The sequence below is a fragment of the Drosophila mojavensis genome, unplaced genomic scaffold (genome assembly GCF_018153725.1).
Source record: "Drosophila mojavensis isolate 15081-1352.22 unplaced genomic scaffold, ASM1815372v1 contig_74, whole genome shotgun sequence".
Classification (NCBI taxonomy): Eukaryota; Metazoa; Arthropoda; class Insecta; order Diptera; family Drosophilidae; genus Drosophila; species Drosophila mojavensis.
The window spans coordinates 9017435-9032276 of NW_025318899.1; the positions used below are offsets into that span (position 1 = coordinate 9017435).

General features: G+C 42.3%; 4 protein-coding genes across 4 annotated transcripts; 1 reads left to right on the forward strand and 3 right to left on the reverse strand.

Moving 5' to 3' along the window:
* Window positions 1-9: 9 nt before the first annotated feature.
* On the reverse strand, window positions 10-1521 carry LOC6581884 (bifunctional peptidase and arginyl-hydroxylase JMJD5). Its single transcript, XM_002007562.3, has 2 exons — window positions 1208-1521; window positions 10-1149 (listed from the first exon to the last, which is right to left on the reverse strand). Exons 1-2 carry the CDS (start codon window positions 1472-1474, stop codon window positions 217-219), a joined length of 1200 nt encoding a protein of 399 aa, XP_002007598.1. The 5' UTR covers window positions 1475-1521; the 3' UTR covers window positions 10-216.
* A 93-nt stretch (window positions 1522-1614) lies between these two features.
* LOC6581885 (THUMP domain-containing protein 1 homolog) lies at window positions 1615-2582 on the forward strand. The gene has a single exon (XM_002007563.4). The coding sequence runs from the start codon at window positions 1660-1662 to the stop codon at window positions 2554-2556; it is 897 nt and encodes a 298-aa protein (XP_002007599.1). The 5' UTR covers window positions 1615-1659; the 3' UTR covers window positions 2557-2582.
* LOC6581886 (peroxisomal membrane protein PMP34) lies at window positions 2569-4261 on the reverse strand. The gene is made up of 3 exons (XM_002007564.4): window positions 3867-4261; window positions 3726-3786; window positions 2569-3554 (listed from the first exon to the last, which is right to left on the reverse strand). Exons 1-3 carry the CDS (start codon window positions 3936-3938, stop codon window positions 2734-2736), a joined length of 954 nt encoding a protein of 317 aa, XP_002007600.1. The 5' UTR covers window positions 3939-4261; the 3' UTR covers window positions 2569-2733.
* Window positions 4262-4354: 93 nt separating this feature from the next.
* On the reverse strand, window positions 4355-8612 carry LOC6581887 (claspin). Its single transcript, XM_002007565.4, has 7 exons — window positions 7607-8612; window positions 7304-7551; window positions 6644-7249; window positions 5315-6586; window positions 4992-5253; window positions 4604-4936; window positions 4355-4540 (listed from the first exon to the last, which is right to left on the reverse strand). The coding sequence occupies exons 1-7, from the start codon at window positions 8510-8512 to the stop codon at window positions 4421-4423; spliced, it is 3747 nt and encodes a 1248-aa protein (XP_002007601.2). The 5' UTR covers window positions 8513-8612; the 3' UTR covers window positions 4355-4420.
* Window positions 8613-14842: the final 6230 nt, after the last annotated feature.

Below are 14842 nucleotides of genomic sequence, written 5' to 3' on the forward strand. Positions count from 1 at the left end.
TGTTATCAATTATCTTTCAAGTTCTCAAACTGTATTTATAATCTCTGTATTCATTAGTAAACTTAATACTTTGTTTGTCGCATCCAAAGGTTCATTGGATTTTTCAATAAATAATCTTATGAATACTCACAAAGCAAACTATTTGTGATTCATGTTCCATAGACCACGTATAAATAATGACATCATCTATGACGCACCTTGAACAAATTCGTTTAGCTACTCCCACCAGAAACTAACGGAGAAACTGGCTGTTTCGGAGCGCACATAATGCCACCACTTGGGAGGCAAATACAAGCAATCGCCAGGTTGTAGCAACAGCTTATAAAATCGTACTCCCTTCAGTAATGGAAATCGCTCAAAGTCCGGTTCGGCAGCATCAATTTGCGAAGTGTTGTTCAAGAACTCGCTTTCGTGTGGGTAGAGATTCTCGGTGTCTGCACAAGAAGCCAATATAATACTTTTACTACCGAACACTTGGCAGAGCAAGTTATGCTTGGGATCGTAGTGCATCGGTGAGATGGTGTGACGTGGTCCTAGCCAGGCTTTAATATCCACATCTGCTTCATTGCTCGCCGTACCAGTGCAGTAGTCCGGCACACAGATGTCCGCCTTCAGTGCTGGGATTTGCGCAAATAGCTCATGCTGCGCTAGATACTCAATCTCCTGATCTCCGTCACCCTGACCAAACTGCCTGTAGAGAAAGTCACGAAGCTTAACCAGCTGTTGGGACCACTCATCGCTGGCGTAATTGGAACCTATTTCAATTGGTACGGTGCGATTGCCAGCTACTTTTAGTAGATAATTCAAATCGCGCCATTTAGTCAACGCTGGCCAATGATTGATCGTGTTAAGCAGCAGCGTCGGCTGCAATTTCTCATAGCATTTCGTGCGGAATTCCGTGATACTAGGTGCATCCAGTTGGGGTACATCACAGTCAGCTATGCGTCGTTCGACTGGTGCTAAAATGGGCAGCGGGTCCCTAGTAAATTTTATAGCATCCTTGTCCAAGTACATCATCAGCGCCTCCTTCAATTCATTGGCTTTTCCATACAGCTTATCTGTGCAGCCCAACAGTTGAGCTTCGTCCAAAACAGAGCCACATAGTTCGATCTGCTCCAAGCTTGGGTCTTCCAATAGCAGAAAGAAAATCTACTTAAAGAAATAAATATTGAAAAGGTATATTGATTTGTAGTATAAGCTAAATCACCTTAAAGTAGCAAGCCAGTGCATAGATTTTCCTTACGGTCACCGGCACGCTACTAAAATGTCCGCTATGAATGCGTTCCCAGGTTTTGTCCACTAGTCCCCGTACCAAATATGAAATTTCCTCCTCTTCCCCATTTAAATGAGAGTTTTGAAAGTAATCTGCTGCTCGCTTCAGTATGTATCTCGCTTCAGCTTCATTTTGAAGCAGCTCTTCTATGTCCTCAAAGCGAGGAAGTAATTTAAAAATCTGCTCAATTGAATCGACCATTGCCTGATGAAAACGAATAAAGCCGGTATACCAAGCTTAAAATGGTTTCAAAACAGCTGATCGCTTAGTGCTGTACAATAAATACTGAACTTTTCAGTATTAAGATGGTATTTTTATAGCTAGTATTGGAATATTGTAAGTATGGTAGCACTGCGCGCTGTCTACAAATACTCGTTGAACGTGACATGGAACCGGCTAATAAGAAATCAAAAATGGTTAATAATAAATTCAAGCATGGCAAAAAGAAGTATTTCCAGCAAAGCAAGAAACAAGTGTTACAGCCAGGACAACGTGGGTTTCTTGTCACTTGCAACATGAACGAAAAGGCATGTGTGCGCGAATGCTACAATTTGCTTAACCATTATGCTGATGAATTGTACGGCCCGGAGATGCAACCAGATGAAAGCAAACAGGCGGCAAACACAGAAGCAGGAGGAGAGTCCGACAGCGACGATTTGGACGCAGCTGTAGCCAAATGCCGCGAGATGATTGCGCAAAGAAAACAACGCTTCCAAAACGTGGACACGGGCACTACGAATTGTTTATTTATACGCACTCAGCTGGACGATCCAGTGGCACTTGGCAAGCACATAGTCAATGACATTAAAGCTACGGGTAAAGCCATGTCTCGCTTTGTGCTGCGTCTGGTGCCTATCGAATCCGTCTGTCGCGCCAATATGCCAGATATTATCAATGCAGCTGGAGCACTCTTCGACAAGCACTTTCTCAAGGAGGCAACCACATATGGCATCATATTCAATCATCGCTACAATCAGCAAATCAAACGCGATACCATAATCAAGGAACTAGCCGACTTGGTCAACTCAAAGAACGTAGGCAACAAAGTTGATTTGCATAATGCCAAAAAGTCGATAATTGTCGAGGTGCTGAGAGGCTGGTGCCTGTTAAGCGTCGTGGACAACTATTTAGAATTTAAGAAATATAATTTAGCCGAGCTGGCAAATGTTAATGGGCAGAAGACAAATGACGTCGGCGATTCCAAGGCAACTGAAACTGCTGAGCAGGAGACGGAGAGTACTACGAAATCCATTGAGAATACTGTGGCCGCTGTTGAGAACTAATAAAATTTACTATTAATTTTGTTAAACTCTGTTTATGTATTCTAGTTACATAAACATTCACCCTTATCGGCTAACTTTGGAGTGTACATGTGTGCTTTCAGTATCCATATCCCATCGTGTCCACTTAGTTTACATTTAAAGTATTTGTAGTTAAATTACGCATAGACTAGAGGCTTCTTAGGCGGATCGTTTCAACAGCAGCTTAACTATTCCAGCTATCTTCTCATAGGCCATAAACATCAGCGCCGCTGTTAGCACCGTTTGCAGAATCTTCGCTTCCAGGCCACGGAAGAGACCGCCAATGCCTTGATGCTGCAGTATGCTGACCATAATCTCCAGCATCGATGGCGTCTTTTGCTGCTTGCCTGCCTGCTCGGATGTGGAGGGGGTATTGGTCGTATCATTCGTCCGATGACGTTGCTTAGTCTGCACCAACTGCAGTGGGTAGGTGAGCACGGTGGCAAATGCCTTTGCAATGGCGCCAATTACAAAAAAGCTCAGGCTGCCCATTTCGCCGCCCGTGAATATCATCAGGTTCCGTTTGAGCAGCTCGTACATCATGAACTGTAGCGCGGGATTGGAGACTAGCATGAGGGAGGGTATGGTGCCCGACCACAGGCCAGACAGTCCCTCCGTTTTGGCCACGTATTTGAGGCCTTGCAGCAGATTTGTATAGTGCTTATTCACCTCGTCGGAAGTGCCGGCCACGTTGCGCATGCGTAAACGCGTATTCACTACCCAGAACGGGGTCGTTGTGAACACATTTATGATGCCCGCAATGCTGCCCAGCAAGAGATCCTTCAGGGCGCTCTGCTGTCCACGCGCCCCATTCGAGGTGACCAACTTGAGAGCATGGAATGTGTAGAAATAGACAAAATTCGAAATGCACAAGCTTTGTAGAACTGGCCCAAGTCCACGATACAGCGACTGGAATCCCTCATTCAACACTATCTCTTTGATAACACGCTTTGTGCTGCGCACTTCGCCGCTCTCCTCCACTGAAAATAGATGTGAAGAGTAGAGAAACCAATCGATGGATTAGTGTGCACTATCAAGCTATATATATCAAATTAAAGTGTATTCCCTCGAGTCCAATCGCCCAATCTTTATCTACATACATATATACAATTTGCTTATCAACTGAAATTTTTGATTAGTCAAGCACTTACATTGCAGGCGCGAGCGCACGGTGTCCAGTGGGTAAAAGGTGCTCATTGCTATGCAGCCGCCCTGTGTAAATAATATATTTGGATATTGAACATTCAAGAAATTGAACTTTCATCCCATTCATTTTAGGGAAAATCACTTACGGCTGCGCCCGAGACGGCATGCACCCAGTTCTGATAGCTGAACACCTGGCTTATTTTCGATTGGGCCACCATATTGTTGTTGTATACTGACTTTTGCTTTTTATTTAATTACTGCTCTAATTAGTGCACATTCAACGGCGTCTCCGGACAACTGCCGACTGACTGATTGATTTCACTGTCTCGCACGCCGGCCTAAACGTATATTCAAAACGACTTCACAAACGCTAGAAGCCAGATTAGATTAACGCGCCAGCGCGTTGATTTGTCATTCGTTTCGTTCGTCGTTAATTGTATTTGTACTCCATTCAATATTGTGGATGATATTTGCATTAAACAAACTCGAACGTTTGTCCCAATATTTTGCCGTTTTTTTTTTATTTATGTTTTTTTTTTTTCTGGGAGAGCTGTGAAGTGTTGAAAAGCGACTGCAGGGGTTGTGATGCAGTGAATCAGTGTTGCAAATCGGAAAGGGCGGTCAGCACTCAATATTTAAAAATAAGTTTTCTTTAATTTGTATTTTTGATAATTAGAGCTAATTAAAAGCTAACTAAAACTTAAAGCAGCTGATCGATAAGGCACTTCTCCCGGCGAGGCTCCAGTCTCGGCTTTTTCATAAAATTTATGCCCGTCTCACTGCTGCTGTTTAGCAAATCGGCCGCCTTCCGCTTTTGATTCTGCAAAGGAATAAGGAAATAGTAAGTTGAGAATAGTTGGGAGTCATGTTGTCTGTCACCAACCTCATGCTCCTCCTCAGTTAGCGTGGCAAACACAAAGTTTTTAGCTTTGGCTGACTTGACGGAAACAGTGCCAGCTGCTCCATCCAGATCACCAGCTGAGCCTTTGGTCAAACCAGCTAGCTTGTTGAGTGTCTCCTTGTCCCGCACCAGAAAGGAACCACGCACCGCTCGCTGCTGTTGCTGCTGCTGCTGGGAGGTCTTTGAGATCAAAAATGGCGAGCTCTTTTTTGCCTCCACTGTGGTTTTCTTAGCTGTGATTATGGTTAGCTTTCGTATAGTTGTGTTGCTGTTAGTCACAGCCGGCGAGAGAGGTAAACCGCTGCCTACTGTTGCCTATGATTATAGTTGGATAAATCAGGTGATTGCACTCAGAAATTTAGTTAATTACCTCTTTAAGTCCCTTCTCAAGTAAGAGCTGCTCTCTCTCGTAGCGAATCTTGCGCCACAAATGTTCGTTCTCTTCATCCCCGCTACCTTCGTTGGCTTCAGCATCGCCGTTTTGGTTCCGGGGATCATCCAAGCTAAAGCCAAGGCCGTTATCTGCGTTCTTCCAACGGAACTGTCGCTGACGCACTGCACCCTCCTCATCCTCAAAGAGCATATCCTTTATCTTGCGCACCTCTCGTATGTCCTGATCAAGCATTTTGCGTCTGAGGGAAATGGAGAAGACATCTTAAAGTGAATTCCTAAATATACCCATTATTTACTCACGCGTGAATCTGACCCAGTTCGTTGCGGAGTTTTTCCCTATCAAACTGATCCTCGTCACCAAGCTCTATGTCATAACAGTCCATATTCTTTTCATCCTCATCAGCCGAGCCCCATTCTGACTCAGATAATTCAGCTTCATTCTCCACAAAGTTCGATGCGCGTAATTTGCGATCTTTCTTTGTCATTTCGACTACGATTTCATTCTCTTCGGAGTCATAGTCGACGAATGTCTCCGGTACTTCTTCTGCCTCTTCTACCTCGCACTCTTCCTGATCCTGTTCCTCTTCATTATTATCTGAATCATCATCGCTTTCTTCATCATCGGAGAAACCCAATTTTGCCTTCTTCTTTTGTCTCCTCTTGGTCAATTTTTTCTGTCGCGGCTTATCAGTTTCCAATGGTTGCTTTGCCTCCTCATCGCTGGAGATTATTTTATTGCTCTCTGGTGCTGGCTGAGTTTCAAAAGTGCCTGAGCACAGCGCCTCCAATTCTTCGGGCTGTGTGCTTGCTGGTGTTTGTGTTATGGGAATTTGACTAATGAGTGCTCCGACAGTCGGTGCTGCCGATGAGATTTCCGATTGCGTGAATCTTCCAGAGCACAGCCCGAGTAGTTCGTTCTCTTCGTCGCTAGCCGAACGTTGAACTTCCGTGTCAAACAGCTTGTGGGCAGATAACTGCAGTTCGTCAGCAGTCGCAGGCGGCGCATTGCTCGGCTTGGGCGTCTGCAGCAGATCCACATCATCCTCATCGGAGTTGTCGTCCTCGAATGCGCGTATAATGCGATTTTTACGCTTGCTCGTTTGTGTCTCTTCTTCTGGTTCGCTGTCGCTGCTGCTAGTTTCCTCTTGCTCTGGTGCCTCTGTTCCCGACTCTGCTTCCAAGTCTGCTTCTGCTTCTGCTTCACCAGCGTCAACTTCCACATCGTCGTCCTCTCCTTCTTCAACGTCTTCTGCATTATCTGCTTCAACAATTTCCTCATCATCATTAATAATCAGTTCACTTTTGTTGGGCTTTGCATCTGGTTCATATTCTTCAGCCTCATCTATATCCATGTCCTCATCCTCATCAGCTTCATCAATTGAATTTTCCATTTCCTCAGCTTGCTTCTTGCGTAGCTCTTCCATTCGTTTATTGGTTATCAATGTCTTGAGATGATCTTGCATCTTAAGGTAGGCTGCGCCTGGCTTCTGCTCCTTGATGACTGGCTCCTCTTCATGCAGATGTATGCTCACCTTCGATAACTCCAGCTTACCATGTGCAGCGGATAAAATGCTGCATAAAGATTTGAATATTAAACGTAGAAGCTGATTAATCTGTTTCTTTACTCACTTAACTGTCTCCGTAGTCTTGTGCTTCTTGGCCTCCCGTGTTTTCATTAGGCGCTGTAGCAAATCATCCACTCCCGTTGGCTTCTTGGCAAACATGTCGCCCGTTTCCAGATCAATGACCATGTTGGCATCGCCCTTTAAGGAAGGGCTAATATCGCTGCTTTTCTCATTTTTTATTCGTCGTATGGCTTCACTTATGCGTGGCGTGGAGGGCTTCGAAGGCGGCGTAATGTCCAAATTGCTTAAATCCAACTTGGGCAACTCCACAACCTCCGTTACCAGTCTTGTTTTAGTAGGTGAAACGATTTCAGGCACAACTTGATTATCTTCTAGTGTTTCAGCCTCAGTGAGTGCTGCAATATTCTCAACTACTGGCTCAATTTCTGATAGAGCTACATGATCCTCCACTTCAACTGTCTTCTCCTCCAGTTGGTCACCTATCTCATTATCGACTTGATCCGGTTTATCAATTATGTCCATTGGTTCATTTACATCAGCATCTGCATTTGCAACTACATCTTTGCCTCCATCTTCATCATCATCTTCGTGCTCCGATTCTGATTTAAAGAACTCGGTTGCCTCCTTGGCGCGTTCCTCCATTAGTTTGCTGCAAAAAAATGCATTTAGATTTTATATATCAGCCATTGCTAACTAAGCTTACGCATATGCCTGCAGCTCCTCGTCGTTCATGCGCAGCGCCAATGATCTCCTGGGTTCCTTGCTCGGCATGGGACTTCCTCCTGCCAAAGCCACTGCAAGTGGTTTGTTGATGGTGCGTCTGCTGAGAAACTCTTTCAGGGTGCGTGGCTTGGGTTGATGATAGGGCACACTTATATGCGCCTCTCGGTGCAGCCTTTGCTGCTCACTTTGTATGGCCTGCATCCCATCTAAAGCTTTTTTAGCTGACGCCTGCAATGACGTAAAATATTGAGTGGCTTGCTTGCATAATGGTTTGTTTACTTACCCGCATCGGCTTGGCTTTGTGTTGTTTGCTTGCAGACGCTTCACTTGCGTCCGCTTGTTCCATTGGTTCCTCATTATTACTGCGCTCCGATTCGGATTCTGAATCAACAATGCCTTTAAGCTTACTTCTTGTTTCATTCTCACTTTGGTTGCCATCGCTCGACTGGCCACTCAACTCATCGCCGCTTTCCAGTCGCTGTTTCCTTTTCTTCTCTGTCTTTTTGTTCTTTTTATTTTGCTTTCTGCGTTCGTTCCTCTCCTCCTCCTCCACCTCCTGCTGCTCCTCTTCGCTGTCTGTGTCAATAATTGCACTTATCTTCTTCTTATGTTTAGGCTCTGACTTTAGTTCTTCGTCTTCTGCCCCATCATTGTTTTTCTCCCATTCCGTGCTTGCTCTTGCCTCAGAATCCTTGTCTTCTGCAACTGGGTCTTCTTCGCTGTCAGAGTCAACTATTGCTGATATCTTTTTCTTCGACTTTTGTTTTGTCATTAAGTCCTCTTTTTCTTCCTCATCACTGTGTTTACTCTCTTTTGGATTTGTTGTTGATCTAGATGCCTTCGCCCCCTCCTCCAGCTCCTCTTCACTTTCCGAATCAATTATTGCTATTTTCTTTCTATGCTTTGGTGCTGCATTCTTTTCCATACCCTCGTTTGCATTGTCCTCATTCCGCTCTTCATCACTGTCCTGTAGCCGATGAGCACTATTTCTCGGGGATACCTGTTTAGTTGTTGGTGCAGAAGTCTCATCATCTTCGCTGTCCGACATTTGCAGTGCTTCGCCACCTAATATATCTTCGAGAGACACATTCTTTTCGTCTTCCTCGTCGATTTGCAGTTTTTCCATTGAATCGTCTGTTTTATCGGCATTTTCTGCTGTTGTTGCAGTTTCTGCTACTGTTGTGCTCATATTTCTGAGTCAGTTTATTTCTCTTCTTCTCAATAAAATTTTAAACACAAATAAAACGCAGTTGAACACGCACACAGATAAGCGCAGTGCAGCTCAATTTGGCGCGAAATGCAACAGCTGTTTCATTTGAGTCTGGCAGCGCCATTTAAAAATACAGCGGAGTGGCAGCACATACTTATGGGATCAGTGTCTTTAGCAAGGCTTATTATTGATAGTGGTTTTGGGTTGTGTCTTTGCTAAGGCGCGAAACATTCCGAATATATGTTGATTATCGGTTAAAGCTCCGTTGGATGCAAACATACGTTTCTTAAAATTTTATTTTAAAAATTTTTAAATAACATTTTCATAATATTAATCAAAACTAATTTAGTCAGCTGCCAGCGGATATTTCATTTTCTACTAAAAATGAATCTCTTGGATTATTTAGCTAGTCTGACTTTTGCTTATGGTTCATATATTTGATAAACTATTAATAATTCGGAATAGACATTGGAAAACCGTTCAGTGAAACCGGTTAGAAAACCGTTTAACACTATTTCAATCAATGATTCAAAATTCGCTAACATTTTTAATTAGCATTTAGTGAAATGTGTACACACCAACCCTGAATACCGCGAATAATTTCAAATCAAATTTCAACAACTAACTACATGAGGCCGAACAACACAATTGAAAATAATCACGACGATAATCAAATCGTATTTGCATATCAGCAAAAACACACACAAGCACAGACACACACACACAGACACCGGCAGAGAGACTCACCTGTAAATATTTCACCTGTTCTGTTGGCTGCTGCTGTTGTAAATTTAGCGAATTGTTGCAGTTGGTTTGATTTTGTCTTGCTTTGCTTTCTCCGCATCTCTTTTTTTCCCATTTCTCTTTCACAGTTTACAGCTAAAAATTGTTGTTTGGGTCATTAAGTAACCCCGGTACGCTGCCCTAATGGCATTCAGTAAACCCAATATTTATCCATTTTAGGCATAAACGGCGTACAAATTTAATTAAACCTACAGTCCGAGCCAAGTCGTGTCTAATATTTAATTTTTACCGAAAGCAAAAGCCACTAACCGCAACCAAATCGTTGTTTTTTCTTTTTTTCTTACTTATTTTGCCTAGGTGTCAAATTCCATTCGACAGTTCAGCATTTCAGCTTTTCACTTTGTGAGCACCATTCTGTGCCACATAATATATGATTATTGCTTCGCCGAATGCTTCGATTTGGTTGCGCAACATTTTTACCAGCGAGTCCTACACAAAAAGCCCATCATAGAAAGCGAATTTTGTTTGCCATATTTATGCATATTGCCAAATTGTTTATTTTCTAGAAAATAAATTCATAATAGATTTCTATAAATAAAGCTTAGTTTAAGCCAAATCAAAACAATTTACAGTTAGCTGGACAACAAATGCTCTTTCATTGATTGAATACCCGATTATAATATGAATTCATATAACTGAATACATCTCAGATTTATAATTTAAAAATATATCAAAAAGATATCTAAATATAGTAAAACTATACGAAATAGACTTTTAGTTACTCGTGCTTATGATCTTCATTAAATGTTATAAAATAATTTAAAGTTACTTTTTATGCATGCAGACAGCGCATATTCAGCTTGAACGTTTTAATAGCTCATTAAGACTTGATATCTTTTTTTAGTGTATCATATACCGTTTTTATCGTTGATAAGCACTAACAGCTGCAAACTCCCCCAACGGCGCACCAAGCCCATCTATCATCTCATATCGCTGAAGAGCTTCAGACTTGGTCCGAAGTGTGCGCACCAATTAGCATATAAAATCTGTATTTATTTTTCTCGACGGCCGGGCGAACAATTTCTCTTTCATTTGCCAAAAAAGAAAAAAAAAAAAAAAACAAATAACGAGAAGTTAAAAAAGTTTTTAACTGTTAACTGCGTATGCTGGTAGTTGATAGTTGGCTGTTAGCGGTTGCCTCTTGGCTGAAACTGCTGCTCGTATTGGCCATCTTTCTCTCATATCTGTAGCAAAAGATTTTGCTTACGGTTGTTCAACTAATTTGCATATATACACACACATACACATACATATGCATCGGATATCTGTCAATATCTTTGGCTATTTGGTCAGCGAATGAAAGTGAAAATCTTGTGACTAAACCAAAAGATACACAACGATACAACGCACAAAAAGAAGGCCAAAATAAACCGTCTTTCAAAATGAGTTAGATAAATACTTATTGGCTATTTGTCTTCGAACCTCGAATGTGACTTCGAATTCCAATTGGAAATCATTGCAAAGGCAAACAAAGCGTGCTTTCTTAAGGCTTTAGAAAACTATTATGTTTTCTTTTCTTCTGCTACTCACTCGACTTTTTTTTCTTTTTGGCAACAACAGTTAAGTGCTTATGCAACTCGATGATCTTGCAACAACTCAACTTGCTGTGTCAGTGTATGTGTGTGTGTGCGTGCAGCTGCCACAAAGAGTTGCAAGGCGTTGTCTAAAGGCATTTTATGGAGTGTCGACTGCAAGCGGATATTTCACAATGAAATGCAAATGGCCCCAGGGCCAGTTCCTGCGAGCAGAGAGCAGCGCCGAGGTCGGGCAGAGATGGAGATTGATTGTGGGGGAGGGGAAAGAAGAAAGAGAGGGAGCGATGCCATGGTGTGCCGACATGAGGGATAAAATAAGTCAAACACGGAATTGGACTTTGGCAGTAGGAAAGGAGAGAGAGAGAGAGGATTACGGAGAATGAGGAATGAGAAGAAAGGGGGCCCAAGCAGAGCGAGAGAGAGAGAGAGAGAGAGAGCAGGGCAGGGTTTGGTTGCCTCGCTTTTTCGGTTGCTTGCCTGATTGAGATTTTTGCCCGTTGCTGTTGTCATTTTTGCTATGGCAAGTGAAAGTGATATATGGCGCATGACTCAGGCGCAGGCAACGACCACACACACACATGCATACTCATGATATATACACACCCCTTCATATGCATAAGACAATAATTAAGCAGCATTTTTATGCAGCAATAGACAAAAAAAATTGCAAAAAAGGGCAAAGCAGCCAAAAGCAGGAAAGAAAAAATAAAACAAAAAAATCTGAAGTCCGAGAAATCGATTAAAGCAACTAAAGCAACAGCGAGAAGCTGAAAAAGACTATATGGATATATTGAAATAGATATTTAATCATCATTCGATACTCTCCTTTAGCTATATCAAATATGGCTCTAGGTATAACTAACTCTTATAATTACTATCCACTGCTCGAGTTGCTCCGTCTCAGTCAATAGGCAGAGGTCTAACAGCCTTGATTCAAGGTTCATTGTGCATATGGCTGCATAATCACATGACTTTGGCTCGCATATGCGATAGACTGCAATTAAGGGCCGACAGCAGCAAAAAGAGAAATATATATATATATATGTATATACATATGTGTTTATTGCAGCTGACAAAAGAAATGGAAAGTGAAGCTGAGAGTAAAGCGACCCAGCAGACAGCAGCCAGAGTCAGAGCCAGAGCCAGAGCCAGCAGCCAGCATGGGTGCCAACGATGGCGTTGACCGAAGCTCGGATTGGACTTGCATAATGATTGGCCGAGTGCTCCCGTGTTGGCCGAGTTGGCCCTGCCTTGGGGATCGGTCACATTATATTTTAAGTGCTGTTGTTTAATGAACAATAAGAGTTTAAGAGCCGGGCACCGTTATACAGCCATCGGGCCACAAAGAAAACCCAAGCAAATTGTGCAAAACGTTGTCATATAACTTGTTTTTTGTTCGAAAATGAAACAAACAAAAAACTGAAAATGAAACTGAAACTAAAACCGAAACTGAACGCATCTGAGGAGAGATACAAATTTCTGATGCTGCTGCGGCTGCTGCAGTTGTTGTTGTTGTTGCTGTTGCTGCTTGGCAGCGATTTTCCCCGAATGAAAATAATGTGTGAAAAATGGACCTCGATTCGTTGATCATTTATCAAAGATGCTGCAGACATTGACTGAAGATCACATTGTAGTGATTAAGCGTTCATTGGATGGAGATCAAAGAGATATCAAGTTTTCTAGTGCATATGTATATGCGAGGCGAAGTTGAAAACTTTTGATTTTTGTGGGGTAGTCCCCATATGCAATACGATATATTATTATTTTATTAATAGTAAGTTTTACTTTTTATCTGCGTGTTGATTGGCTAGTCAAATGTCGATTCAGATTGAGAGATTTTACTCAACAACAATATCAGCTCTAACAAGTAAAGCTCAGACTAATGCTAAGACTTACCTGTATATTCAAACCCTGATCCACGCTAAGTTCCATTCTTCAATTACCACACATTACATGCCTGCAGAATTGGAGTTTTGGGTAACCGTCAGGCACCCTCTAGAAAAGTGCCCGCATTTCCCAATTTCGAATTAAGCTGTGTGCGTCATATGCCTGCTGCTGCTTGGCAAGCATAATTTGATTAGCATGCTGAGCACGTCCCTGACCCAATTTCGTTGGCAATTCCGTTTTCAATGTTTTGATGATGAGCACAAAAGCTGAGACTAGCTCAACAAATAATGCGCAGGCAGAGGTAGGAGCGCTGCCAGCAGCGGGACGAGCGTCATCAAAGTCTCGACATGTGACTCACTACGGATCTGGCGTGCGACAACTGCCAAGCAGCAACAGCAACAACAACGACAACAACAACAACAGCAGCAGTTACTATAACAACAAGCCGTGTGCCCATGTACCTTCAATGAAATGGTAACCAAGCCGGAACTTTCGATTTCTTTCGATTAGCCGGGTGTGTCCCATGGTTTCTTCTGTGGCTTTGCCTTCTCAAATGTTGTCATCGCTTGGGCAGCCACGGCCCGGCCAGGCCAGGAAAGGCGCTTGAATTGGCTCACAGCAAATCCGCAAGCGAGCCACGCATAAATGAAAGTCCAAAGCACAATCTATAAAAGTTATTTTTAACCAGCCAAAGAGATAAACATATATATACATATATATATATATGTGTGTGTATGTCTTCAGCATTTATGTATATTTCGCCAAATTTGTGGCACATTTTGTTTCCGTTCCGTTTTTGGTAATTTCTGCAATTTCATCATTCGAAATTGAGCTGATTTTCGAAATATTTCGAGTGCTTAACGAATTTTTAGCAACATTTAAAGATTGTGTAAGATTGCGTTGGTAATTTGGCTGTCGTTGTTGTTGTTGTTGTTGCTGTGTAACATTCCAATAAATATATTAAATATACAAGAGATGTAGCATCCGTTTAGCTTCATAACAATATCCGATTCCAATTGTTGATAATTTATCACACTTGGCTACAATCAATAACCCGAATAGCTAGCTGTTCACAAACTTTCAATGTTTCATAGAAATTGGATCAATTTGCATTTTTATTATATATTTCGACCACTTTTACAATTTAATTAAATAATTTCTTGCATACTAAAAATGCATGGCTTAAACAAAAGACTCTGGCAACAAACTTGCTTTCGCAGTCACTTTGTTTACTTATTTATGATGTGTTTTTGTCTAAGCCCTAATGTGAATGACAATGGATAGATAACGGGCTATGCTATGGAACTGACTCGAAGGAGAAGAAGAAGAAGTGATGAATATATATCTTAATTATCAGCTGAGTGGAATCCTTTAATGAACTCATATTCGATTCGGGCTTGCTTAGAATTGGATATGAATTGATTAAAGGATTCAGTCTGGAGTATGGGATTTACGTAACTATTTATTATCTAAATCTCAGTTTGATAATTACTAGTTCAAGACCTAGACTTAATGAGTCTGAAAAGTTGCCCATGCCCGTCTAGTCCAATTTTCTCCCTATGTCTCCCAGATAAAACAATGCATTCGATAATTGACAACAAATGAAGTCATTTAATTATTTCCGCTAGGCTGCAACAAAGGTCAACGCCTAATGATGATTTACTCAGCCCATTAAAAAGCCCGAAAACTGTCGCCACAAACAGTTAGCTGAAGTTAGTTGGGCGCATTATATCATTAGTGATTGCATAACGTGGCCATAATTTAATTTTCCAATGCATTGGCCAGAATAACAAGCAAAAGACTTGGACAAATGGCAAATGAATCAGCCGCATCCCTTTATGAATAACAATGGGAATTAGGCAATCGTGGCGACGCACTCGACGTCATCCGTTACCTTGACATGACGACGACGACGACGTCGACGCCGACGACGGCAGCGAAGACGAAGCTGCCAAAAACAAAAGCTTGCAGAAAGCGGACTGAAATGAAAAGTAGCTATAACGGGTTCGCAGTTCCACACGAGGGGCACGAGGGACATGCGGCACACGAGGCTCGCAGTCGGCTTTGGTCGGGGCGCCGAAAA

Coding starts and splice junctions, on each gene's coding strand:
- LOC6581884 (XM_002007562.3), bottom strand. CDS start 1,474: ATGGTCGATTCAATTGAGCAGATTTTTAAATTACTTCCTCGCTTTGAG. Junction 1,150..1,207: donor CACTGGCTTGCTACTTTAAG/GTGATTTAGCTT, acceptor TTCTTTAAGTAG/ATTTTCTTTCTGCTATTGGA.
- LOC6581887 (XM_002007565.4), bottom strand. CDS start 8,512: ATGAGCACAACAGTAGCAGAAACTGCAACAACAGCAGAAAATGCCGAT. Junction 7,552..7,606: donor ACAAAGCCAAGCCGATGCGG/GTAAGTAAACAA, acceptor ACGTCATTGCAG/GCGTCAGCTAAAAAAGCTTT. Junction 4,541..4,603: donor TAACTGAGGAGGAGCATGAG/GTTGGTGACAGA, acceptor ATTCCTTTGCAG/AATCAAAAGCGGAAGGCGGC.
- LOC6581885 (XM_002007563.4), top strand. CDS start 1,660: ATGGAACCGGCTAATAAGAAATCAAAAATGGTTAATAATAAATTCAAG.
- LOC6581886 (XM_002007564.4), bottom strand. CDS start 3,938: ATGGTGGCCCAATCGAAAATAAGCCAGGTGTTCAGCTATCAGAACTGG. Junction 3,787..3,866: donor ATGCCGTCTCGGGCGCAGCC/GTAAGTGATTTT, acceptor TTATTTACACAG/GGCGGCTGCATAGCAATGAG. Junction 3,555..3,725: donor CGTGCGCTCGCGCCTGCAAT/GTAAGTGCTTGA, acceptor ATCTATTTTCAG/TGGAGGAGAGCGGCGAAGTG.